Consider the following 27931-nt stretch of genomic DNA (forward strand, 5'->3'; position numbering starts at 1 on the left):
GTAATTAGTTCTGTTGAGATAAGAAATTTGCTGTGTGTATTACTGCATGTGTTTCTTGTACCTTGTTAGGTATGTAGGGATTCTGAAAAGCATTGATGTCGAGTAGAGTTAGAGTTTATTTACTTTTTCTCTAACTACTGTGTTTCTGCTTCGCAGATCATTAAGAGAACAAGACAAAATTACCTTTTTGAACAGTATAGGAAGAACAAATCAACACCAGCTCAGCTACTTGAAGATGTTAAAACTGCCTCAGAGGTGGGCTCAGTATTTAATCCCTCATAGTGTCTTTAGTTCTTACTTGGGAACATAGCAAAGTATCTAAAGAACACTTGAGACTTTGCTGCCTATTTAAACTTCGTGTATGTTTATGTTATTCTATTGAACTGACTCAACTAAATAAGAAGTGTTATTGGAACTGCGTTTCACATTGTTTTTCTGTTGTTCTAGAATTAACAAGAACTATTTATAAAACTTGTTTGTCTATTGTTGAGTACTGTATGTGTAAATGTGTATAATGTTGTTGGGTATTGGGGGAAAAATAAAACTTTTGGTTGTTAATTCGTTAGAATGCAAATTTCAAAAGTTTTTAAATGGTGGTATGTCCATAATCTTTTAAAGCTGTAGATACCTGTGAGATTTCTCTTCTGTACCACTGATGATGACCTTTGAAAGAGCAAAAAGTCTCCAAAGTTTCAGGGATTTAATAAATTGTGTATGTTGGATTAAAGGTGGGGGAAGGTAATTCTCTAGTCATTTTAGAGCTACGGATCACAAAGAGATTATTGGTCTAATGAATGGAATATGGGCCTAGGAATTAGGTAGCCTGGAAATTTTGCCCAACTGTCATTGCCTAACATACCCTTGAAGCATAGCATTTAATCTCACTGTGTCTCACATGGAAGCTTCTCCATTTCAGATTTGGGATAATTAACTACGTAATTGAAGTGATCAACTACATAGAAAATGAATATTATTAATAACAGTACTTATGATTTAGTAATTTATAATGGTTTAAAAAAACTCAATTCAAATGTGAAGTAAATTTTTATGCTAGTGAATGATCACCTTTGTTTCTGATGAGAAACGTGTTTCTGTAGTCTGATAACAAAGCTGTAGGATAATTTATTATCACAAGCGATGCAGTACATGGCTAAGTTAATATGTTGTGTGTGGAATATAGTCCCACTGCACTACAAGTTGCTTGTTTTTTTAAACCTTTTTTTGATTGTAGCTCTTTTCAGTTAAATTAAGTGAGACAACAGATCCAGATAAAAGGCAGATGTTGGAAAAAATTCAGAATGCAGTGAAGTCTGCTTTTGACCCTCTACAAGAAGCTGTGCAAGCAAAACTCCCTGCAGAAGAGATCAGCAAATGTCATGAGGTCAGCTTGAGCTCCTTTAGAATGATTTTTGTAACTGTTATGGCTTTGAAAATAATATTTTGCTCATGGTAATTCCTAGACTGTATACCAAAGACTACTAGAATTAGTGACAGTGAACCTGTTGACTTTCTTGGGCTTCAGTACTGTTCCAGTTACGAGTCAGGCAAAAAAATAGTTAATTTTTAATAATTGGCTTCTGCATTCCTCTCTTCTTGCTTTCAGTTTATTCCTTATAAGCACTGCAGGAGGCATAGGGTATGTTCCCTCTCGCTGACGTATCTTAAAAAAAAATAACCACAACAACAGAAAAAAAGCTACTTTTGAATCAGATGTCATTATAGAAGTATATTGACCGAACAGAAAGCAGTTAAAATTTACCCAGTTACACCTTTTGAGCTAGAAGTTGTTGTTTTTTTTTTGTTTGTTTGACATCTCTTAGTATAGGACTGAGAAATATATCCATGTTAGGATTCCAGTTGTTCAGATGCTTTTCTGAACACTTTCTTTTTGTGCTCCATGTAAATTGCACATGCCTATTAAAGTGAATGATAGCAAAACAGATGACACTATGACTTGCTTTCCTTTCTCTGGTGTTTTATCTGTTCATATGAGGGACAATAAGATAAAAATGTGATTACTTTGTATTTGTACCCAAATGTCTTTTTCCTGGAGCAAATCTCGCTGTTCAGGGTAAGACCTTTTTTCAGAGTTTAAAGAGGACAAGGCTTTGCTCAGTTGCACTTAAAATTACTTTTTATAGATACTATTGGAAGAAGCCAGAGATTTACTGTCTGACTGGCTGGACTCAAGATTTGGCAGCCAAGTGACTGACAATTCCATATTCTCAGAGCTCCCCAAATTCTGGGAAGGGGAGTTTCATAAAGACATGGAAGCTCTCAATGTAAGTGAATTAACTCTTCTCTGTTTTAAAAGCGTGTATGCCATGCCTCATAATATCCAGAATATGGTTTACAATGCAAGTCCCTAAATACTTATCAAAAACCTTGCGTTTCAACCTTATAGATACTTTTTTTTTTCCCTTTAATCTTTGGTATGAATACATAGTTAAAAAGTTATTACGTACTCTGTTTCCATCCCAGCAATCTTAGAACAGTTGTGCATGTCTTACAAGTGCCAATGGAGACCAGATCAGATTTGATGCATGCGCTCCATCCCTTCTTGATCTGAATTGGCCTTAAAATCATTAACTGATCCAGAAACCACAGGTATCCTGTTTGCTGCATGGAAGAACCTTACCAACCCACTCATCATTGACAACATATCATTCTTCAAATTGTTTGGTAGCAACGGCAATCAAGCGCAGATTTATATGTTGCAGGTGAAATACTGTGTCATGTGCAGTGGGTCAGAATAGCAAAAGTTTGTTTATTTACTTCCAAATCACAGTGGCATGCTGCCTGTTCTGACAGAAGTCAGCAGTAAGCTATCTCTTGCAGCAGTGTGTTGATAACATGGCCTTAGAGGCTGAGAAAAAATTGCCACAGCGCATCGTTGCAGAACAGATAGCTCAAAGTAGGAATCTCAGATTCTACTGCCTTACAAGCAGGTCACTTAGTGAGTATATGATACACATGTAGTGTATATTTGTACGTATATATATTTATGTATGTATAAAATGCTATTTTTTACTTTCTTAGGTCTTACCTCCAGATGTTTTAACGCGGGTTAGTGAATACGTGCCAGAAATTGTGGCGTTTGTGAAAAAGATTGTGGATAATGGTTACGGGTAAGCTTGCTACTGAATGCATTTGTGTGTTTATGTTGTATCGGAGCCAGAATGACTGCTTTCAAAACTCACTTTGAACTCTGTTCTTTGTTTTCATATGGAATGGTATTCTTTTCCTAAAGCCGCGTTTCATCAAATAAAGGCATTTCAGAGTTCTTTGTGTAAGACCTGCTGTGTTTAACCTGATGAAAATTTGCTACTCTATATTTTAATTTTCAAAAGGACAAGTTAGATTATTAAATTAATAGGGTGAAATCCTTGTTCCTTAAAATGAATAATCAAAGTCCAAATCACTTGAACTGAGTTTGATTTACAGTCTTACAGTTTTGGCTTACAGGGGTCTCAAAACTATGAAAAATCCCTGAGTGGATTGCTGAATATCAGCTGTAAATAACATAGATTTTAAAAAACAAACAGTGAACAACAAATTATTTTGAAATTAGAATCTGACATTGTCTCATGCTTGAGAAAGCCGGGCTAATCCTCTAGAAGTTCATAAGTATCATGATAGAATCCTGATTGAAATTTTTGAGTGTTTTTTCTCTTACTGGCCTCAGTTTTTCGATGTGGATATGTTTTTATTGTGAAAAAAGCAAAACTGTTTCAGTTGTCTTGCATGTTCTTGCTTTCTACCTACATTTTTCTTCAAAAGAAAAAAAAAAAAAAGGAAGATGATCTGTATTGAACTGTGAGCATTTATTGTGATCCTGAAACATTTTTCTCAGACTTCATATCACATTTGCAGTAGAAAAAATCAACAAAGCAAAGGGGAACAAAATGGGCTCTGAAACAAATAAGATTCTTGTTATATTATTGCAAAATATTAAAAGAGACTAGGAATGTTGTGGATATTTGTTGGGACTGTTAATTTGGCATCTCACCTCTTTGAGAATTTAACAAAAAATGTTCACTTTCCCTTCAGTGAGTTTTACTCTGACATTTAGTGGCTTATCTGAAGTATTGATGAGAATGCCTTAAAACTTAGGTGAGACTTTAGCTCACTTTAGCAGCACCATACTGTACCTGGGTTTACCAGAGAGAGTAAGAAGGTTAGTGATTTTGAGTGTACAATTTAGTTAATCTTGGTAGAAAAGTAAGCTATATAATTATCTTTTCAGGTATGTGTCCAATGGATCTGTATACTTTGATACTGTGAAGTTTGCTTCCAGTGAAAAACACTCCTATGCTAAGTTGGTTCCTGAAGCTGTGGGTGATCAGAAAGCTCTTCAAGAGGGTGAAGGTAAAAAGGGGAAATAATGTTTACATAAGTTGCTCATGTTTGATCTCTTCAAGTGATTTAACTGATGTGTAGATAAAACTCATTGTCCAAGTTAAATGGTTTGTTTACCTGCTGCACCTCCTTTTCCTGAGAATTTCTTTTCCAAAGTTTTTTTAGCTTGTGCTAGCACTTTGCTGGGTTTTTATCTGGAAAGCGTTAAGAATCATTCTGGAATGTTGTTGTTATAGCTGCTGGTATATTTGACATATTTATTATTAGGATTGCAACTAGCACAGTTGGTGGAGTGTAGCCCAGTTATGTGGCTGTTGTTCTGATTCAGAGTAGGAGAAGACTTGAAGCTGGGTCTTCTGCATGCCAGGCAAAAGCTCTCCTACAAGGCTGGGGCTTTATTTTCTATTATTGTCTATTTTATGACAAATATTTGTTGTTGATGTTTTTTTTTTCTTTCTAATTCCTCTCTAATACAGAGAATTCTTCTTTTGTAAACCTTATTGTATTGAACTAAATCCAAATATAGATCTTTTGATTAGAGCTATAGCAACAGATTAGCTCAAATAATGAGTTTTATTGAGCATTTTATCTGCTTTTAATGTTGTACAATTTTAGTAGAAATCATCCATAAAATGTATCATAAGTATATTAAAAGATTTTTTATGTTGCACTTGTAGGAAGAATTAAGATAACTATCAATATCGAGAGACAAGACTATTAATTACATGTGATTTTTTTTTTTTTCTTGATTTAAACTCTGATAGCTGAGATTGCCCGTGAATGTGTGAATTAAAAGGTGCTAGCTTAAGCTACCATCTTAGTGGCAACATGAATGCTTTGTTGCCACCATGTAAACCAAGCACAATAGTCCGCTTTTGCAAATAGAGACTAAAACAGAGTGATTAATGTAATTGAGACCACACGTAGGCTTAGATTGCTTGTAGCTTAGCTGCTTTGACTTATTTGAGATAATTGCCCTGACAGATAAAGTTATTTAAGCTAGCAGAGGGAGCCGAAATGGTGAACTTCAGAAGCTGCAACTAGTGTAAATAGAGGGAAGAAAAATACTCTTTGTGCTCAAAGTGCATAGTGACAAGTATCCTGAAAGAATGAGATTGCAAGTATCTCAAGCTGTATATCAGAATTGACAAGTATATCTTTGAGTTTGGCTTTAGTCTCTCTCAGGTTCTCATGTGGGAAGTGGTATTGTTGACAAGAGACAGTTTTTGACGAACATGCAGGAATGGTGAATTCTCATTTTAAAGATGTTATAGCAAGACCACCAATCAAATGATCATAACGAAATGACAGCAACTAATATGCACAGCATCTGGTAACAACAAAACAATAAACTTGTAGATATTGAAGGATTACCAGCCATTCTATGTGGCAACTGGCAGGGGATGCAAAAGATACCCTAGGACTGTGTTGTGTGCATTTTAAGGCAAGTTAGTTAGTCTTGATTTTGGTATTTCTGATTTTGGAATGAATTGGTTTTCCAGTCTTATTTATCTGTGAATATAAGATTTCTTTATATTTCGTTTTCTACAACTGGAACATTGGAATTGTGCCTGTAGAGATAATGCAGATGAATGTCATGTCAAAACTTAGAAAGCAGCGTAGCTGATACTTGTTGTCAGCTTTCCTATCATCTAAATATTAATAAAGAAGCCCAAAGAATTAACAAAGTTAATTATGAGGAATTTCAAGGGCTGAGTATTTTATCTTTCTTTCTTTTCCTATTTTTTTTCCTCTCAGCCTCATTCGGTGTCAGTGAGGCCAAAAATCAATAATTGTGTTTAAACAAAATTTAACTATTTATATATATATTTTTTTTTCTTTTGAAAGGTGACCTGAGTATCTCAGCTGATCGCCTATGTGAGAAGCATTCTCCAAATGATTTTGCTTTGTGGAAATCCTCCAAGCCAGGAGAGCCCTCATGGGACTCTCCGTGGGGAAAGGTAAGCACATTACAAGCAGGGCTTAGATCCTCTACACCTTATTAAGTACTATGTTTTATGTTTAACAAATACTATGCCTCATGTCATATAAATGTCTGGATTATGAGGATCTTGTATTCAGTTGTAAGTTCTATTGCTATGCTCATTCAGTAACTTAGAATGCATATCTATCTGCCTGTTCAACACTTTTTAAACAGAATTCAGCACACAGACTTAAGATGACTGTTATTGGTCAGTCCTTTATAATCTTTATCTCCAAAGATTTTTCAATTCTTATTTTTCTTAGCAATGAAAAATCAGGAGGATAATCAAGGCATCACAGATGTATGTGCAATGTTTGATATTTAAGTCCAACAGTATATGTTTATAAAGCTGAGTCTTAGCTGTTTGTTTTTTTCTTTGATAGCACTGTATCTCATTTTCTCAGACGTGTAACTGCTTAGGGGCAGACCAGTGAGATGGGTGGGAGAGGATGACAGTTAACTGGTAGTCAGGTAACACATTTGTCTTCACAGGGACGGCCAGGTTGGCACATTGAATGTTCTGCAATGGCTGGATCCATTCTGGGAGAGTCGATGGACATTCATGGGGGAGGGTTTGATCTCCGATTTCCTCACCATGACAATGAACTGGCACAGTCTGAGGTGAGTGAGCTGTTTGTACTGGCCTTTAGTTTCTGCAGTGCTGAAGCTGTCTGCTTTACTGTGACTGCAACCCACGCAAATCTATCCTTTTTCACTCTGCTTTGTAGTTTTGTTTTCTGTTTTGAATTTTAATATTTTAATTTTTATTATTTTTTAATTTGCGTGTATTTTGTATAACCATCCTGGTATTTTCCTCACTATTCTATTCCTAAATTATCATTGTTTAGGTTACGTGTGTATACAGTGTTACTGTTTGTTTGCTTGCTTTTCCCTGCAGGCATACTTTGAAAATGATAACTGGGTGCGATATTTTCTGCATACTGGGCACTTAACAATAGCAGGCTGTAAAATGTCCAAATCTTTGAAGAACTTTATCACTATAAAAGATGCACTGAAGAAACATACAGGTGAAATTTACTTTAGAATTTGAATGCTTTTGATATAGTTTGAGTGATATGTGGTAATTGAGGCTTATAATGGAGTTTCCAAAATTGGCTAAGTTTAAGTGTCTTTTTTTTTTCTTCAATAACTTTAGAATAGCTACTCCAGTTCTCTTTGGTATTAGCTGTATGGATAATAGAGTTCTCCCTTTTTTTTTTTAGTAGATGTATTAAGTTTAAGAATATTAATAACTGTTATGTTCTTAGCCATGACAATATTGGAGACCATAACAATACTTTAGCTTATTATTATTATTTTTTCTTGTTTATTTTGAAACTTCTAATAGCACGACAGTTACGATTGGCTTTCCTCATGCACTCTTGGAAGGATACACTGGATTATTCAAGTAATACCATGGAGTCAGCTATTCAGTATGAGAAGTTTATGAATGTACGTAAGCTTTCCCTTCCTCCTTGAGATGTTAATACTTTCTGCTGCCATAACATATTTCAAGCAATAGTACCCAAAGATGTGTATAGGCCTTATCCCCAGAAGGATTTGCTTTCTGTGTTCATTGGGTGGATCTTAGAGTATTTCTTTAGAACATTCAAGTGTTTCTATTGAGCTTTTAATCCATGTGAATACCACAGGCAGCAAAAATTTCTTTGCAAATGGGTGCTTTTTCCAAGTTTTGCCATGTCTGAGCATCTTGGCTAATCTTAGACACAAGATTAATTTCTTAGTTTAGCTTGCTTAAAGGACTCAGTCCAACAGACATTCTCATAACGTGTCTGTCAGATCAGACTTTACACATGTATAGTTAAGGGGATATATCATTGTTACCTTGTCTCCTCAACTCATACATCAAACTTCTGGCTTTATGCCTAGTAGCTGTAATGTGAGTGGCTGGGCACAGTGCTATTCCCTGTGTAGTTTGGAGCAGTGATTTAAGCATGCATTACCTACAAGGAAGCTGTCCAGTGTTTTGTTATTTTTGATCTCCAGGTCTCCAGGAGATTGATTTTGGCCTCCAGGTGAAGATGTTCTACTTTTAATATAAAATGTTTGGCTTGGATCACAAAATAAGTGAAAGTGACTTTTCTTTAAACTGGATGCCTGTGTGGGGGAAAAAAAAAAACCACAAAAAACCCACCTTGCTGTAAAGCCATTTCTATTCTTTGGTTTCCATTCCCAGCTACATGTAGAAATCTGTTGTATAAAAACTGTTGTTTTCTAATTGTTTTCTGAATGGTATTGTATTTAAGCAACTTAACATTAGAGTATTGTGTTATATCATGCAGCAGCAGAGCAAAGACTGGGCTGGTTATGATTTACAGAGTTACTTGAAAATTGTGGGTTTCCCTGTTGTGACAGATGCTTAGTAAATCCAGGCCAAAATAGTGTTGAAACCATAAGCTTTATGGGGCTAAGTAAGAAATAACGCTTTTTTTCTTAGAAAATATTCGTTCTGTATAGTTTAAACAGAATTTCAAATATGTTCTTGTATAGGAGTTCTTTTTAAATGTGAAGGATATTCTTCGAGCTCCCACTGATGTGACAGGCCAGTTTCAGAAATGGGAAAATCAGGAAGCAGAGCTGAACAAAAAGTGAGTTGAGCATTCTTGCTTCTTCTACGAATAACTTTATGTAGCTGCATATTTAATTTCTTTTTTCATTGCATGGCTTCTGTATTTGGCAGCTTTATGAAGAACAGATGAAATTGTTAACTTCAGTTTCATTTATGTTAAGTACACAGGCATTGCACATTGTCCTGTTTGTAGGGAAATGGAACTTCTTTATTAGATGTCATTTCCTTCAATACATGAAAAGTTGTCTTCCTATTTGAGAAATGACTGATAATTTTGAATGCAGTATTTACAATCATAGAGATAACATTTTACATGTTTCAGAGTGCAGTGACTAAAATGAGACAAACAGAATTTAAATGACTTGACTAACAGCACACAAGAACCAGGGTGCCAATATTTGAAAACGTGCTATTGAATGGAAAGAGGGAGTGATATGAATATTGCAGTCTTTCACTTATATAACAAACTATCCTTATTGCTATTGCTAGTATTAATACTAACAAGTTCTCATGTGACTTTTTTATGTATGAAGTCTAAAAAAACTCCTTTCATTGCAGTACTAAAATTTTTCATAGTCCACTGTAGTGAAGAGAGGTGTTAAGTCCAAGCGTAGATGGTTCTGTTTAGTAATGTCCTTGGAAATTCCATCTTCAACTTGGGGGAAACATTAAGTAATTGAGGAGTCAAAATGAAGGGACAAAGAAATAGGATAACAATATATATTGTATAGATATTTTTTGTCTCCTTTAACCACCACTTCTTGTTTTTTCTTGGAAAATAATGTTGTATGAAACAGTAGTATCCCTTGCATGATGAAACAGTACTTCATATACCATATTGTATTTATTTATAACCATGATAAATGTCTGCAGTAATTTATTTCTTGTTGTTGCTTCATAACAGCTTTGTAACGCTTGTCTTTGTAGAGTGTTAGCTTTTAAATTGATGTTCCACATTAGAACAGTGCTGACCAGAATCCTAAGCTGCTATGTACGGATAGGAAATCAATACCAAGTGCTAAATAGGCAATTTGTACTGCTTTTAATAACTGATATTAAAAGATCAGTTGCTGAAAATGCACTTGATGTAATTGATTTGGTTAGTTGTTGCCAACTAGATTATTCTACCTGCCTCTGTCTACAGTAGCAAAACAGCTGCACTGTGATGATGCCTTTCTCTTCATCATGCTACAAACATGAATTCTGATCACATTTAGATCCTCTTCTGTCCTTTAACAGAAGTTCTTCAGAGTAGGTTGCGCATACTTTTGACATAAATATTAAAAAAAGTGTTTTTCTTCTTAGTTTTTATGACAAGAAGGCAGCGATTCATGAAGCACTGTGTGACAATGTTGACACTCGTTCTGTCTTAGAAGAAATGCGTTCGTTAGTCAGTCAGTCAAACTCCTATATTGCTGCAAAGAAATCTGCCAGACAAATGCCAAACAGACTTCTTTTAGAAAACATCAGTTGCTATCTCACTCAAATGCTAAAGGTATGGTATAGCAAGAGGTAAAGTTACTACTGTGCTGTGCAATTTTAACTGCTGTATTTTTCACGTATGTAGGGATCTGTAGAGTTTTCTTTTATCTTGCAGGAAACTAGAAATCTGCCACACTCATCTCAATCAACCCTAAACTGCAACAGGAAAAATTTGGGGTCCTTTATGTTAGATTACATTTTCTGCTAATGTTTTGTTCAGTGTACGGAGTCCTTAGTACATGCATGCAAACTTAGACAGTAGAAGAAAAAATGAAGTCGAAATGTCAAATCTGTCAGCTATAAACCTAAATCTGAATGCCAGTGCTTTATATGCCAAATCAATTAAAAAGCAAACCAAGATATACTGTTAATACAGCAGTAAAATGTGGGTTAAAGGAACTAGGTGACTTCCAAACACTAGTATGTGTGACTTTGCTCAGTCTTCACATATCTGTGACTTGATGCATACAATTTCTTCTTTTGTTTTTCCCTTTCTTTATTTTTCCCTCAATCAGATTTTTGGTGCCATAGAAAGCGATGACGCAATTGGTTTTCCTGTTGGAGGAAGTAGTCAAAACATAAATGTAAGTGAAGGAACAAAGTACACTACACAAAATTACCGTGTTCTTTTGAAAGTCTAAGTTGGTTAAAGTGATTACACTACTGATTTGTAGCTGAGTTACTTCAGATGCAAATATTACAAGCAGAAAAATGTAATTAATTGGCATAGGAAGTAGGATTTTTCATTGATGAGACTTGCTTTTTTAATAGGTTCGTTTGACTTAATGACAGACAAATTGTACAGCAACCAGAGGAAGAATTATCTTGTCTTCTGAATGATGAATCTGTTTGAGAAACACATTAGCTGCAGACAGCACATGATATAGCATAAAGACTCATTACAAGGATTTGTGTATTAAGTAGTTTCAAAAATACAATTATACTGATTAAAGTTCCTTGTGGTACACCAAAAACCAGCCTGGAGGCAGCTGGAGTTTCATCCTCATTTCAATCTCTTTTTCTGATCTCATTTGTAGCCACAGTATTTATCTGGCTTTTGAAGGCTGTTTTTCTTTAGTCACCCAGCAGCAGCACTCGGATGCAGAATTTTCCTAGAAATATGTGGGAGATGCTGATGAAAGTGCTGACAGGCCCTGTAATAACAGTCATGTTTCACAGGACAGGCAGGAGAAATAACTCCATCTGAAAGGGTATCAGCTTTGTTTGCTCTCATTATAATAAATTTTTGACATGAAAAATAGCACAGGTTTGGCTCAGCATCTGATACTGAGTAGCTTATCTCATGCCATCTTACATCCAAAGTTGTGACGTGGTGGTCTTCTGTTCCTCCTTGGAAGGACTGATTAAAACATTTGTGGTATGGCAAATATAAAACTAAACAAAAACATAAACAGAAAAAAGCTTTAATTCACCAGGGGAAGAGAAAAGCTTGCTTGTTGGTTGATAATTATCGTAATTATCAACTGATTATTGCCTGTACAAATAGTTACATTGCTGTGTTGTAGAAATCTCCAATCATGATATGAAATGGATAACAAGGAAGATAGTCAACATCGTAGTGAATTTTAGTTTAGTTAAAAATTACTTTGAATTTTGAAAGAAAAGCAACACCAACTTTTTAGGGAAAAAGAAAATTAAACCTGTATTTGACACTCCATTTAGACAGTGTTTATAACAAGACAAGCTTTAGGGGAAAGGATTGGCAATAGCTTGGAATGAGAAGCTGTGCTTTTTACTCTTTAGTAGTAATGTTGTCAAGGTTAGTAGCAGAGTCAAAAGAATCTGGTATGGAAAGGGGATTTCATCATCTGTTAGTAAAGTACATACACATATATATTTTAGTTCTTGTTGATTTTTTTTTTTTTTAATGCAATCAGTTCAAAGAAAACCAGCAACCAGGTACCCCCCAAGCTGGTAATTTAGCTTTTGCCTTTGTCTCCTAAGACACTTCAGGTTTTAAGAATTATAATATAAAGAAGTATAATATCAAAAATGTTTTGGCTCTTCCATTAAATGTTATGCCTTCGTTCAGTCTGCCATGCAGATAGTTACTTTTCTTAGTAAAAATTACCAGGTGAACATTCAAAGTTGGAAAGCTTCTCATTAAAACAGAAGGTTGTGGATCAGAGCTGTTGTCTCTTTGTCCAAATTAAAGATGAAGGAATCAATACATCTGAAAATCATTATCTCCAAAAAAGGCACAATCTGCTTCAAAAGCTCTGAGTAAACAACTAGCATAATTACCAAGGTTCAGTAATTTGAAAGGGGAAGAGATCTGAAGTCAGAAAACCTCAGGTTACGTAGTCTCATTTTCCAAATGACTTAAGCACTGCTTTTAGGTTAGTTATTCTGGAAATAATAATCTTTAATCCTTAGATTTCTTATATGTATAATAAAGTAATGATAGTGCATGCTTTCGTGATGTCAACTTATTTGCATGTCAGGGTAATTTTAGTGTAGAGAGGGTAGCAGAGATGTGGCTATAGCTCAGTTTCCAGAAGCTCTTCTTTCCACCAGACTTCTCAGGCTCTGCTTGTGAATATGACCATGTAACGTTCACATTTATAAAACATTTTATATAAAGTGTTAAATGAGCCCCTCAGCTCCTATAAAATATGGGTGCTTTTAGAGTACAACAGCCTCTGTGGACTGCTAATTACACAGAAATTTCTCACAGAGATTTAACAGTGGGAGAAACTCTTGGAAACTACAGAGGAAAGAAAATTCTGCCTTTACTTTATTTTCTATCTCCCCCACCATTCAAAGTAATTCAGCTTTTATTATAAGCAGTCCCCTAGGTGCCCAGCTTCTCATCTTGGGATTCCAGAAATGCAATGGCAGACAGCACTGACATGTGGTTGGTTTTGTAATTGTTGTGTTCACAAGCTGCTTGCCGTTGCTTTTTATCTCCACTGACCGCAGGATTCTCAGGATAACCTCTTGAGCTTTCATGAACAGCATTTATTTACGCCTGAAATAATTCAGCAGTAATCTCCCCCACACTTTTTGTGGGAGAGGGTGGAGTACAGGCAATGCACAGTATTGGAAGCAAATAGAAGTAGGATATGCTACCATTTGAGGGACAGATCTGTGTTCTAAATACAAATAAGTCTTAGCATCATCTTCACCCGGTATTATTTGTGGCAAACAGTTTGACCTAAGACAGCACAGAACATGAATGGACATACATCTGGGTGTAGCTCTACAGCATGTTTTTGACAGCTGTTTTTATCTCTTATAGTATGCTGTAGTTAGCTGGATTTTTAACAAAACTTGTGGAACTGTGGTATCAGTAACTGCAAGGAGAAGAAAAAGGAATGGGGAAATTCATTTTATCGTCACAAAAGAAAAATTGTCAGCTAATGCAAATTATTGTCCCTCCTTTGACATCAGTAGAGCAATGACACTTTTTATAGGTATAGAGCTGCCTCGAGGGTCAATTTCCATCCAAGAGCATGTAAATATGACCTAGTTAAGATTTCATTTAAAATTAAAGTTGTTATTGGTTAATTGTAGAAATAATTATCCTACAGATTGAGTCGACTGTGATGCCATACCTACAAGTTCTTTCTGAGTTTAGAGAAGGAGTGCGACAAATTGCCAGAGAGAAAAAAGGTGAGAATTTACTTTTTCTTGCATTATTGCATATGAGACTCAAAGGATGCAAGAATCAAAATGGGCAGGGCAAGGAGGATCCATCTGCTACGGCTGCTTTGCTTAGAGAATAAAGTAAAGCATCTTTAAATCAGAGTTGCTTTGAATATTTACATCTCTCTTACCTGTCTCTTTAATTTGGGAATCCCTTCCAGGCCGCTAGGCTTGCTTTGTTTTAATTTTTAAAGAATCTAAAAGGTTAGGATTGAAGAGGAGTAGCTGTTGTTTCTCTACATAAGAGTGCTCCCTGCTTTCTAGGTTTGAAAGTGGCCATCACCTGCCCCAGGGAGACTGTATTCTCTAGAAGTGCAGATTGCTGCACAGTAATACAGACTGTGTTTAAATAGCTTGAGATGTTCCTTATTTGCTAGCACTGTTGTAACTCAGTGCTCTCTTCAGCAAATTCTTCTGGAAGTTTCCTAAAAGTTGTTTTGGGCTTTCCTCTCAAGTTTTTGTAAGTTTGTGTGTATATCCTCAGTCTAAAATGTGGCTTTGACCTTTTAATATTTTACATAAACATGCATTGTGTATATTTTTTCTTTGCTCCCTGATAGTTGAGCTAAGTTGGCTCTCCCTCAATAGCAGTAAGGTCTAAATATCATGGGGCTGCTTGTAGATCATTTTTAGAAAGTACTTAGTGCAAGGCTGCTTACTGGCACTTGAGTTTCTTACTTGGAACGTATTGATTTTTTTGCCTGAAATAATTTGGTGAGTAAGAACAGAGCTGGATCTAATTGCTTCCTGGTTGGGATGCAGAACGATGGTCCAACTTTGCAGTTTGATCAGAGGAGCTCCTTTCATTAAACTCTTTGATTACATAGAAGTTGGTTGGCCTGCACTGAAATACTTCTGGTTTGTTTCCCTGTGCCAATTAAATTCTTGCTTGTATGAATTGTTAATTACTGTAAAAGTTGTTCTGAGTAACGGCTGGGGATTTCACCTCTACGTGGCTGTAAGTGAGTTTTCCCTGCATAATGCTGGCAGAATATTGTTAAACATGAATTAACGAGTTCAGTGTTGTGCTAAGTACTCTTAGAGGATGTTTCAGCTGTAAAACCTGCAGAGTAAAACAAATGTCCTTGTCTGCATGTATACAACTTTTAAAAATACATCTATGTCTGTGAAACATTTCAGTGTGCACATTTGTAAGATGATGTCTATCAGTAATAATCAAAATGTGTATACTTTACTGTCATCCAGAATGCCTGGCATTCAAACATAATAATAAATTATTTTATGAGTGTAGTGATATTTAAAATGGAGACCTTCAGTGATGATTTGCACTTGAATTTTGGTTTAATTTGTGAATGTATTTAGCCATGTTACTAGACAGAAGAAGAAAAATACTATGTTAAGATTGTAAGGAAGAGAAATGCAGAGAACTTTTGCAAAAGACATCAGTAATTGGTTGTTCAGAGCACTACTCACTATCTTCTGCTCCCTGAGATTTTTCTTGACCAACTGCACAGACCCCTATATACTTATCTCCGCAGTAGATCTGTGCTCTAGTGCAGCCCCTGATGCTAGGGAAGATTTCCTATTAATAATGAATCATTATTCTGCTGTTCAGGCAGGAACAAATCTCTGTAGCTGTTGGTTACTTACCCCATGACATCTGCTTAAGTGGTCTTAAAGATATCTAAGATATCAGAGTGACTAAACTCTGTCTGCTTCTTCATTTCCTACCGTGGATGTTTGTGCCATCTTGTTTTAAGGTGCTTCTAGGACACAGTGCAAAACCCTCTGCCTTCTCCCTAATGTATCACAAGTCTTTGGAACTGCAGCCAGATTTGTTCATTGTAACTGTGCCTCTCTATTGCTTTTGTTGCTGATTTTAACATCTAGTTATTCTGACTACGCGTTTTTCAAACTCCTTTTTCTCACCACCATAGTGTTCCCATTTACAACAGCACATTATCTGTTACTCATCCAAAGTCATAGGCTTAAAATTGGTGAAACCCATGAAGACAGGTCAGGGAAGTAGTCACATGCTCAAGGAGTGGTTAGCTGTGGGTGTGTTTGTAGGCACTGGTAGTGATGCTCTATCCCACTGCTTTCCTGATCACTGTCCTTAGTGCATACAGCAGCCTGTGACTTGGTGCAGCCCTTCAACGCCCTCATCCAGTCCTTAACTATCTTTGCCCTGGAGGTACTGCATGCAAAGAACAGGAACACCTCTTCCTGAAGAAGCATGCTGCTGACTCTCCTGGATAAAAAAGGATTGATGGAAGTTTTATTAACAATGCATGTTTTGTGTATGCATTTCTCATTAATCTTTTCTTTGATAGATTTCTTCTTTCAATTATTCATGGCTTTAGATATGCAAATATTGTAACTGAGCATACACTGTTTTATTGAGTTAGCAGCAGAGGTATCTGATATGTTCTTGATATGATACACGTAATTTCTTTGGCAAAGTCAAAGTTAACACTTTGTTAACAAAAGTTAACAGCCAGTGATCTCATTGTTTATTTTAAAGGCTTTTGTAGAATGACATCAAATACGAACGTGGTTCACTGTGTGTGACTGCTCCTGATAAGGCAAAATAATGACTTAGTTCATGGCAGACTAAACTGCTCCTATAAAATGCAATATTCCCCTCCCCCCCCCCCCCCCCCAGAGAGTCATTCTGCTGATTTCCCTAGCAAAGAATGCTGCCCTGCAATGGGGGTAGTAGGGCAGCTATTCCATTCTGTGATATTGGAATAGATGATGCCCAGTCCAATGCTCAGCTCTCTGAGGCTCAGAACTATGGAAGAGATAAAGGCGAAGGCCAGGAGATGCTACTGAAATATGCAGTGTGAAAATCCAGTGACTGTTGCAGCTTTTACTGGGTGGTAGCTTTTACTGCATGAATGAACCCTTGTTATTTCTTTAACCATCTCGGTGTTGCTTGAAGGGAGAACACTTAACTATAATCTATCTGCTTACATTTGTAACTTTGTTCTTGAATACAAGAGTGTGTATCAAAAACCAGAACTGAATGGCGTTCCTAACAGCAACTTAAGTTCCTTGTAACTATGTTGCTGCTTCTCAGCTGATACAAGGAGTAAATATTGCATCTAAGCTATATATTCCTCTGAAGAGGTTTACTTTTCAGTAGCAACTACTTCAGCTAGATCTTCAGTTCTTAACAATTATTAAAGGCCCTTTAATAACTTCTAAAAGAAAAAAAAAAAAGAAAAAAGTTAATCAGTGTCCTGATCTCCATCCAGAAACCTGAATTGAAGCTCTCTGTTCTGCTGCAACTGGTTTGCTTAAAAAAAAAAAACATCAAAACAGGTCAAAACAGATGATAAGAGGAAACACGAGAGGAAATAGCTATCTGCAGAAACAGAGGATGTTTGGATTACAGTCACTTTGATGACTACATGTATAGTTATCAAAACAATAAAAAAATTGTTTTTCAGAGTCGCTGTTAGATGTAGCTGAGGTTACATTTGTGATTTTTTTAGAAGAGGTTTCCTAGCCCTTCTTACCAGAAATCCTGCAGTAACCATTAAAATGTTCCTGTGTCCTCTGTGTCTTACACCCATCTGTTATACCCTGGAAGAACTGTTGCATCATTCCTGAATTGGCTTGGATTTTCTTTCTCCTCCCCTTCTTACCTGTCTTCGTCACATAACTTATAAATTAATTCCTTTCTCAGTGCCTTTGGTCACTGTATTACTGATAAGTGCCACTGTGACATGAGACAGTCTTTAGGGGGTAGAGATTTTTGTTTATCCAGATCAGGAGGGTTATTTCTACAGAATGCTTGAGCAAGTAAGCAGGTAAGAAGCGGGGATGTAGCAAGCCTCATGTAGTCCTTTTTACTGTCATTAGCCCAACTTCTGCAGTTTTGCATGCACCTTATCTGCAAGCCAAAACTCTTAACATGGTCAGTTCTACCTGCAAAGTTGCCCTTTGCAGTAGTAACCAAACTCTTTGGGAACAGATGTTAGAAGTACTTACTGTACATCTGATTGGGTGGCTGTTTTTTTTTTTTTTTTTTTTATGGCAGAGTTAAAGTGAATAAACTGAGTTAACTTTATTTTGATTCTTTGAAGTTCATCAAATTAGTTTCCCTGTGAAGTCAGCATATTCATCCTTAGTGAAAACAGGCTTTTACAACAAAGGATAGCTGCCTTCCTTTTATTTCTCAGCTTCGTATTTGTCATGTGACTGAGATTTATGGCAAACTTTGCAGGGTTTATTTGTTGCATACCCAGGGGATCCTGCTGTCTAATTGGTGATTTGAAAGGCTTTTATGTAATAAACGTATTAAACAGCAGGATAAGATAAACAGCTTCATTTGCTTGGTATTTATGTTGGCCTTCTGTCACAGAAACAGTTTTCTATTTCCTACATTTTGTTTTTCTAATTCATATGTGTATATTATTGATTCATTTCTACATGCTGTACATTTATCATAAGTCAACTTCTTATCATAAACCTCATCAAAGAATCATAGAATGGCTCGAGTTGGAAGACACCTTAGAGACCATCTAGTTCCACCTCTCCTGCCGTGGGCAGAATTGCCACCCACTAGATCAGGCTGACCAGGGCTCCATCCAACTCAGCCTTGAACACCTCCAGGGGTGAGGCATCCATAGTTTCTCTGAGCAGCCTGTGCCAGTGCCTCACCACACTCTGATTGAAAAATTTTGCTGACATCTAATCTAAGTCTCCCCTCTTTTAGTTTAAAACTTTTTCCCTCTTGTCTGTGCTCTATCAAACCTTGTAAAAAGTTGGTTTCCCTCCTCTTCTTCTCCTCTACGGCTCTCTATGGCTGTTCTCAATAAGTTCTTCCCCCAGTATTGTATACATACCTAGAGTTGCTGTGACTCAAGTACAACTCCTTGCACCTGGTCTTGTTGAACCTCACTAGGTTCACATGGCTCCACTTTTCAAGGTCCCTCTGAACGGCGTCCCTTCCTTCTGTTGTATCAACTACAGCACTCAGCTTAGTGTCATCACCAAACTTGCTCGAGGTACAGTCGCTCACACTGTCTGGGTTGTTGATAAAGATGTTGGAGGGCACCACTGCCAAGACAGACCCTTGGCAGACACCACTTGTGATCGGCCTCCGCCTGGATGTAGAGCTGCTGAGCCCTCTGGCTGAGAGCATCCAACCAATTAATTTATCCATTGAATAGTCTGCTCTTCATATCCATGTCTCTACAATTTAGAGATAAGGATTTGGTGTGAGATCATGTGAAAGGCCTTGCAGAAGTCCAAGTAGATGACATGAGTTGCCCTTCCTTTGTCCACTGATGCTGTCACTGTGTGATGGGTTGGGCACAGTTTGCCCTTGGTGAAGCCGTGCTGGCTGTCTTGGTTGACATTCTTGTCCTGCATGTGCCTTGATACAGCTTCCAGGAGGAGCTGCTCTGTGTTCTTCCCAGGCACAGAAGTGAGGCTCACTGGCCTGTAGTTCCCTGGGACTTCGTTTCTGCCTTTCTTAAAAATGAGTGATGTTTTCCTTTTCCAAATCATTGGGAACTTTCCCGACAGCCACGACTTTTCAAGTATGTTGGAGAGTGACCTGGCAATCACATCAGCCAGTTCCTTCAGGACCCTGGGATGCTCATCATTGCACCCCATAGACTTCTATACATTACTTCTATACATTCAGCCTCACAAGGCAGTCTTGGACATGCTTTGCTCTTGCAGTGGAAGAGACTCCTCTGCCCAAACCCCTGCCTAAAAGTTTGGGTACATGAGGGACATGGGAAGCCTGACTGCCTGTAAAGACTGAGGCAAAGAACTTGTTGAGTGTCTCAGCCTTCCCCATGGCTACTGAAGCAGTTCTCCCTTCCCGTCAGACAGTATACACTCTCCTTGGCCTTTCTCTTCTGACCAAAGTACCTGCAGAACCCTTATTTTTCACATCCCTCATTAAGTTCAGTTCCATCTGTATCTTGGCTTCCCTGATCCCATCTTTGCACATCTGGATGGCATCTCTGTATTCTTCCCAGACCACCCATCCCTGCTTCCATTGACTGTAAGAATGAATCCTTTTTTTTTTTGTTGTTGTTCTTCTCTTTTCCCTCAGTTTGATCAGCAGGTCCTTGCTCAACCATGTTGGTTTTCTGCCTCCTCTGCTTGAGTTCTTGTGCTAGGGAACAGAGAGCTTTGTGAATGGTGTTCTCAAAGAGCTGCCAACTCTACTCTGCTACTTTATCTCTGAAGACAGCTTTCCTGTCTTGTGAAGTGAGGAAATACATTATGTTGATGAGTTTGAATAAGGAAAATAGAGAAAACTCGCTTGAAAAGGAAATACGGTTATGATGGATGTTGTGAAAGTAAGGTTCTGTCTTCTAACGCAAGGCAAAAGGGGCATTTGGTGAAACGTGAAACATGAAAATGACGTTTCTTAACCCAAAAATTCACATAAAAAATAGAAGATCAGAACTCAATAGAATTTAATGAGTATGCTATATGTTTTATGTGGGTATTAGAAATAACTGGAGTTATAACACAGTCTAAGTACTTTGCATGAATTGTTAAACATACACTGCAAAGAATGTGCAGTATTGGGTTACAGGAATAATGAACTACAGGTCCACTCCAGTTCAGAAATTTCCATATTCCTTGTTATACGAATCTATTCTATTTCAACAGTGTAACTTTTTTCATCTTAAAAGTGGTGAGACAGAGAATTAACAGCACAGACATATAAATTCATTTTTAAAAATTTTTTATGGTGCTGAACTGAAATTCTCGTGACAGTTGTTAGGACTAATAGGGGTATCTTGGAAGAAATCTATGAATTCAGAGTCCTTGTAGAAACGTGTTTTCTGTAGCTAAAAGAAGAGAGAAACTACTTAAAAACACTCATTGCTTTAAAACAAAAGGCCCTTCTCTGGCCTGTGTGAGAGAGTAGCAATTTCTTAATTGCAGTTAAATAAGTTAAATATGTATGAGGATAGATGTGTACTTCCACCAAATCATACTTCAGCAAAAGTGTTTTTCATTCTCCATAGTAACTGAAGTGCTGCAGCTGAGCGATGCTCTTCGAGATGACATCCTTCCTGAACTTGGCGTTCGATTTGAAGATCATGAAGGTACCCCATTTAGTGCCTTGCAGCTTTGTAGATAGCTATTCTTACATCGTTGTTTTCTGAAGACGTGGGGAAACAAGCTATCAGTACTAGCATAGAATAATCCAGCATACTCAACTACTGCAAACTGGTAGCCTAATTGATTTCTAATGTGTAGATATATTGCATGAATGCATTTTAGAATGTACATAGAATAAAAATGTACAGCACAAATCTGTTTCTATAGTATCTCATTGCTTAGTCATTTTTAAGTAGTCATTCAGTTGTAATTGCATTCAGCTTGAAAAAAAAAGTTATTGCAGGGTAAATACAGTTATTTTTGACTATTCAAGCATTGGAAAATCATTCATCTGTTTTTGCTTCTTAGGACTTCCAACTGTGGTTAAACTAGTGGATAAAGACACATTATTGAAAGAAAGAGAAGAAAAGAAAAAGGTTATTATTTTAAACATTGTATTTTTTTTACATTTAAAGTAATATATAAGCTATGTATACCTTTACATTTCCTGATAATTTGTAAGCCTGGTGACATGGAAAATTATATACTAAAATGGATACTGAAATCATAGTTGTGTTCAAGAAAAGGATTTTTAAAACAGCAGCTGCTAGAGAATTCTGCATGGGATGTATTTAAATTTTGGTTTTTGTTTGTTTATAAATCTTAGTATAATGAAGGGATGTCAAATATTGCATACCTACTGTCTTATCTCTCTGAAAGAATCATTTCAATGAGAAACTGATTCTGATTTCTTTCATCTGTACAAATGAAGTGACGTGTTCAATAGAACCAAACTGTATTCATTTGCTATATGGAAACGTAGAGTAAATTTTAATTGATATAGCAGTTTGATGCAAGAGCTTAAAATATCGAGGAAATGTGGTCTTTTTAAAGTCATTTGCAAAATGGTTTTCCCTGTGAAATGGCAGGACTGTTTATTTTGCAGGTTTTTTAGGTATTTTTTTCATAAGTATGCACTTCACATGCAAAATACATTCTGAACAGTTAAAACCGGTTTAGCTGAGATTAAAAACAAATGAAATCAAAGTCCTACAGTGAGAAGTACCAGACAATCCTAATTACAAGGCACAGTGTTTTTGCTGTAGGTTATGCTGCCAGTTCTGTCTGTAATTAGATATCCAGGGGAGCTAGCTGGCTCAGATTTTATAGAAATCAACCAAATGAAGCAGTTACCTTTTACTCATTATGCCTTTCACAGATTGAAGAAGAGAAAAAAAGGAAGAAAGAAGAAGCAGCCAGAAAAAAACAAGAGCAGGAAGTAAGTGTTCAGATTAAAAGAACCCGGTTTTGAAGAAAACTTCTAACAGCAATAGTTACATGCAAGAGAGACTGTATTAGAACATAGGCTCTGTACCCAGCCTAAACCGGGCCTCCTTTTCTTTACTTTTCTATGCTTTCCTGCTCAAAATTGATTTGGCTTGCAATTTTATATTTGAATATTTATCTCCTTGATGGCTCCTTTGATAGAGCAGCCATCTTTGAAAACAAGACTGAAGGACTGCAGAAATTTCTCAGACCTTACAGCACGTATTTCAGTCTGCAGACAGTATTACTTCCTTAATTACCAAAGCAATATCTCATGTTCCTGTTAGAAAATACTTTGCTTATGCTTTTTCCCTTTCCATTGTCACTGGTATATATGAAAACAGGCTGTCTTTTTTTCAAGTGTCTCCCTGCTCCCTGTGCCTGAACTCTGTCTGAGATGTAGCATTTTGTAAAAACACATTTAATACTGATAGCTCTAAAGTTTTAGAATTCAGGTGAGGAGTAGGTCAACAGCGTAGGTGAACTTGTAAGAGGAAAAGATGACTCTAACAGTACAGGAAAAGCATTTCTGGTTAAAAGAGGAAGTAAACTTTTAAAGAGTACCACTGTCAGAAAAAAATAACAATAAAAATCAAATAGCATTTCTTGACCACAAATTCCAAGTAGCTCATTTCATTCTTTTGGAAAATTGATTCCCTTGCATTGGTGTAAATTAATTGGAAAGATTTCTGAGATGTGTTAATTCACAAATAATAGAAGTTGCTTTTAATTTCCAGTGCAATTACTTGCATCCTGATCCTGCTGTGACCTGCTTAGAAACGTCTTCTTGCCAGCAGCAAACTGTTGATAAAGGTTCCCTTTGCAGGAGATCCTTGCTAAACATTCTTTACAAATAGCAGTATTCATTTTATGTTTACACTTAAAACACTAAGGAATCAAATAAGTAGAAAGCAGATGTATTTTTTAGGGCGTGTTTAGAGTTGTTTCAGGTTCCTGCAATGCAACTATTTTATGAAGTAGTTCTCTGCAAATGTAAAATATCAACTTATTTTCCTGGACAAACACAGCTAAGATTTATTGAGTTGTTCCTCGCCGAAAGTTGCCTTTCTCGTGATAAACAATTGTGAATTAAATGTTCTTTGATTTGCAAGTTATGATCTACTCTTCCATTTGCACACGTTCAGAAATGGCTTTTTAAAAAGATAGGTTGTCAGTAATTATTTGTGATTCTAATGCAGCTAATGCATGCTTTGTATTACAGGCAGCAAAACTGGCAAAAATGAAGATTCCACCACATGAAATGTTTAAATCGGAACATGACAAATATTCCAAGTTTGATGAAAATGTAAGAAACTTATCTTTAAATACGGAGTGGTTTTCTTTCCCCCTCTGCACATATTTGATTATATGTCTACAAAGCTGACCTTGTTCCAAAACTGCAAGGGCAGTGTTATTAATGTAGGAGAGGGAGGGAAGGAGAGAAAGAGAAAGTAATATATTCATTTTCTTGCACATACCTTGCACTGTGGAACAATACTGTCAAACTGTTCATCATCTCATGGGTTTTTTCATTGCACATGGGTCACCTTTGGCCCTTCCATTACAAAGCAACACTCTCTGCAGATCTGTGCCTAGGAACATGCATTAGTTTACAGATCTGTTACCTTGTTTCGAGGCAAGGGCTACACTGGTACAAACTCCATGATCCATCCGAACTGGATGACATGTTCTGTCATCCAGACAGACACTGTTCTGCTCCCCTCCTCCATCCTGTGGTAAGGAGCTGTACTGGTAACTTGGCTCTGGTTGCTCCTGTGGGAATAAAAGCCATTATTTGGAAAACAAAGCACTGTTTCTTCAGTGTTTGATCCTATTTCTGCCTGTCCTTTTCACCCATTCAAACTCAGGCCCTCCAGACAAGTAAGAATAAAGAATGAAAGCACAGGAAAATATGCACATAAGCCTGGGAGAAGATTTGTAAAAACTGAGTGCATTTTCTCCATCAAGTACAGTAAACTCTTAGGGCTTTTGCTTTAAGCCTTGGGATTGATATGCTAGTATCATTAAAAGTGGTCTTTTAACCATCTGTTTATAGATTAGTTACTATTCTCTTAACCATAAACATCTAGAAATTAGTTGTTTATGCTTCCCTTATGTAGTAGAGACCAGAAAACAAACGTCACCCTCTGTCCCTTCATTAACTTGAAAGGGAACGTACACAGGTAGACTAAATAAACCAAAATGCACCTCATCCTGACAGTTTGTCATTAATTGACACTATCCTCCTATGTTAGACAAAAAGAGAACAGAATTCTCTAAGGAACAAAAGCAGTCCAAAATTTATCCAAAATATTCTTTTTTTTTTTTTAAATATTTTAGGGATTTCCCACGCATGATACAGAAGGCAAAGAACTCAGCAAAGGACAAATTAAGAAGCTAAAGAAACTTTATGAGACCCAAGAAAAACTATACAAGGAATATCTACAAATGGTGCAGAATGGAAGTGCAAATTGACAACAACGGGACTTTGTTTTAGAAGGCAGGAGTTGGATCACCATTGAAGAAGTGAGCATATACTGATGCTCGTATTTCTGTTTACACTTTCTATTATGTGCAAAGTAAACATCCTGTTTATGAGGAGTAGCAATGTCATCTGGAAAGTCAACAAATATCCATTCATTAAAAAAAAAAACAAAAAAATCCTCTAAGAAGTTTCCTCACAACAGTAGCAACAGGTAAAACAGTTGCCAGTTCTGTTTGAGAAGGTGCTGCTCAGTCAGCCAATCCACATGGGGATTCTTGTTTATTATGGTTGTCCAGAGTTTGGTTAATTTGTCCTGCATACCGATCTCTATCTAATACCCACTTGTAGCTTGCGTTCTCAAATGTGTCACAGTCAGCAAAACTTACTACTCAATGGAAGCTGAGTAATTTGTCCCACACTAAGAAAGTATTTTCCAGATGATTTTAGTAAGTTTACATAAGCAGGAAAAACTGGGTATTTTCCACTATGATACTTCAGCTGCTGTTATTAAAAACCTTCGTAAGTATACCCAGAACACTTTGCACAGTAGAAGCTAACAGTCTCTTTGTTGCAAAAGGGAACAGATCATCATCTTTGTTTAACCTGCAATTGCAGACAAGTGGGTAAGTACAAGGCAAATATACCTGCATTGGACACAGCACTAGGCTATGTCCCTTTTCTCAATTAAAAGTTATAAATATACTCGCTTTATCTTAATATATACCTTCTGAGATATCAAGATGAGCATATTTGGACTAACAGAAAGGCCTAATAGTTTTTTTTTTCTGGTTTATCTGTATTTGCCTTTGAAAACATACCTAATGTTGAATTCAGTAAAGCACAGGAATCTTGTACACAGAAAATAAAATCTGTTATAAATACAAGTTGTATGTGACCATTGTTTAGTGGGAAAAAAAATACAGCTTATCTTTATTTAATAGCCATCTCCTTAAAATATTGTTCACAGATGTTTTCCTTTAGCACGATGTTACTAAGTTAATTGAAAAACATTTTGCATTCAATATTCTACTAATTTCTAATTAATTGTATAAATGCATGGTTAAAGTGGTCATTTAAAAGGCCAGCCAGAGCCACAAGAGCAATTTCTCCGTTTTTTCATTCTGTGAACAAAAGAGGATCGGTTGAATTTTACACCATTTTAAACCCTTCAATATTTTCAGGCCATTTCTTGTCAAGCTCCACTATATTTTTTGTAAGGTAAGGTCTGGTTCGTGCCCTACCTTGTCTTCCTCCCAGTATGCTCCCCATATGCCTGTGCACTGAGGATATCCATGAAGAATGGATTGTGCCTGGGCTTGCAGGCACAAGATGTTGCTGTTTGGCTACTTCTGTAAATTAGAGTGGGAGTGTTAACCCTGAATCATCTCGAACCACAGCGAACACTTTGCTGCCTTCCTGAATGCAGTCTGCTCTAATGTTGCTTACTCAAATGTGAAATGGTAGCAGTAATTTGCTTACAGAGATTCCTTCTGGTGTCTGGAGTTAGCACTTGCTTATCAGAAACACAATCAGGGCTACCTAGCACATGACCACGGAGGAAATTCATTAATCCATTGTTGCCATGGACTCTAACTTTCTTAAGATGTCTCTATTACCATCCTAGCCTCCACCCTCACTGTTTTTTTCTCCACCTGCTGTGTTCATAGTAGAATCTCGTCCAATTTCATGATTCATCCACTACATCAATGTAGAAGAATTCATTTAAAATGCTGTTTTTTCCTTCCCAGTTGCTTCACTTTGTTTCTGGGACAGCTCCTTGCACAGATCTTAGGAGTACTTCAGACTTAGTATTTTCTGAAAATTCTGTGTTTTCTTTCTTCCCACACGCACGCAGGGCTTCCTTCCTGCATTTTTTTAATCCACAGTTACTCATGTCCCCAAAGCTCAAATAAGGGTCTCTGCTGCATTTATTGCCTCATTAAGATTTTACTCTAACTGTAACAGTATTTATCTTTTGTGTTTCTTGTGTTTTGTTTGATTTTTGATTGTTGTCTTAAAGATTCTTTCCTATCAGTTTATCTGAAATATCAGTGCTGCTGAAGTCATCCTTATTTTCTGGTACAGTAGAAACAGCATTCCTGTCTTTGAATTTATCTCTGTATGCAATCAAGTCTCTTAAAATCAATAGGATTCTTCTCACAGATATAAGAATCAGTGACTATGAAATCCTCTCCTCTTTGGGCTCACCTTCAGTTTCCTGGGTGATGCTTGTTCTTCCACGCAGCTACTTACTCTCCCTGCTTTGTATAGTATTTTGCCATCTAGTTCTTTTCAAAGTTGCCTTTTTCTCTTCAAAAAAGCCCTCAAAATCTTCAAATACTCAAACTCTTCTTCCCATACACAAACTGTTTGCCCACTTACGATTTTTGTCTTCCTTGTATGTTTCAGCTGTCCTTGGAAAGTCAGTATTATCAGCAAGGAAAAAATCTGCTTCATAGAGATTTTCTATTATTCAAGAAAAAAAAAATTCACACAAACTGGCAACTTGTTCTGTGAAGAAGCTGCTAAAATATTTTATCTTACTACACAAACAGGAGATGAATTCATTCTCTCCAAAGAAAATGAGAGCTTTGCACAAATACGGAGTTCCTTTCTCCACAGCAGCAAGATAATAAACACAATGACCTTGGCTAGGAGTCAGAAAAACAGACTTAAGTATTTGCAACCAAAAAATCAAATTCCATATCAGTTACTTCTCTGCAGCCACAATATAGAAAAAAAATAACAGCATGCTGAAGGAAAGCTTGTTAGCAAACAAAGAATTCTCCAGGCTAAGATACGTGCCCATTAAGACAACCTTTTCAGCGTAGGTGTGCGGATTGATCCATGCAATCACTAAAACGCACAGCACAGTTCCTTTTCCCTGGCAATCTATCAAGGTGTCACTTAAGCAAATTCCATTGCAGTTCCTTAGCGAGGGTGACTTGGCAACCAGGAGAATGCAACAGCAATAGCCTGCATTCAC

The 27931-nt window shown here is 36.8% G+C and overlaps 1 protein-coding gene and 1 long non-coding RNA gene across 6 annotated transcripts in view; one reads left to right on the top strand and one right to left on the bottom strand.

The window, feature by feature from the left end:
• CARS1 (cysteinyl-tRNA synthetase 1) overlaps positions 1 to 25829 on the top strand; it is a 36347-nt gene extending 10518 nt beyond the window's left edge. For both annotated transcript variants that reach the window (XM_085224279.1, XM_010711048.4), the window contains 18 exons: positions 157 to 255; positions 1232 to 1381; positions 2142 to 2282; positions 3040 to 3128; positions 4247 to 4368; positions 6208 to 6320; positions 6836 to 6964; positions 7242 to 7371; positions 7692 to 7795; positions 8855 to 8952; positions 10239 to 10428; positions 10931 to 10999; positions 13970 to 14051; positions 21059 to 21139; positions 21504 to 21571; positions 22354 to 22413; positions 23683 to 23766; positions 24801 to 25829. In XM_085224279.1, the coding sequence (XP_085080405.1) occupies positions 157 to 255; positions 1232 to 1381; positions 2142 to 2282; positions 3040 to 3128; positions 4247 to 4368; positions 6208 to 6320; positions 6836 to 6964; positions 7242 to 7371; positions 7692 to 7795; positions 8855 to 8952; positions 10239 to 10428; positions 10931 to 10999; positions 13970 to 14051; positions 21059 to 21139; positions 21504 to 21571; positions 22354 to 22413; positions 23683 to 23766; positions 24801 to 24935 (1944 nt within the window). In that variant the 3' untranslated portion in view covers positions 24936 to 25829. The remainder of the gene's footprint in view (positions 1 to 156; positions 256 to 1231; positions 1382 to 2141; positions 2283 to 3039; positions 3129 to 4246; positions 4369 to 6207; positions 6321 to 6835; positions 6965 to 7241; positions 7372 to 7691; positions 7796 to 8854; positions 8953 to 10238; positions 10429 to 10930; positions 11000 to 13969; positions 14052 to 21058; positions 21140 to 21503; positions 21572 to 22353; positions 22414 to 23682; positions 23767 to 24800) is intronic.
• LOC146544242 (uncharacterized) lies at positions 9666 to 27755 on the bottom strand. 4 transcript variants are annotated; one of them, XR_014883416.1, is made up of 4 exons: positions 27154 to 27755; positions 24086 to 24233; positions 18902 to 21195; positions 9666 to 11810 (listed from the first exon to the last, which is right to left on the bottom strand). It is a non-coding gene; the product is annotated as an uncharacterized LOC146544242 (long non-coding RNA). The 4 variants fall into 4 exon arrangements; XR_014883417.1 differs by lacking the exon at positions 9666 to 11810 and having other exon boundaries at positions 16698 to 20190; positions 21029 to 21195; XR_014883415.1 differs by lacking the exon at positions 9666 to 11810 and having other exon boundaries at positions 20756 to 21195; positions 26598 to 27755.
• Positions 27756 to 27931: the final 176 nt, after the last annotated feature.

This window comes from Meleagris gallopavo, chromosome 5 (genome assembly GCF_905368555.1).
Source record: "Meleagris gallopavo chromosome 5, MGAL_WU_HG_1.1, whole genome shotgun sequence".
Classification (NCBI taxonomy): Eukaryota; Metazoa; Chordata; class Aves; order Galliformes; family Phasianidae; genus Meleagris; species Meleagris gallopavo.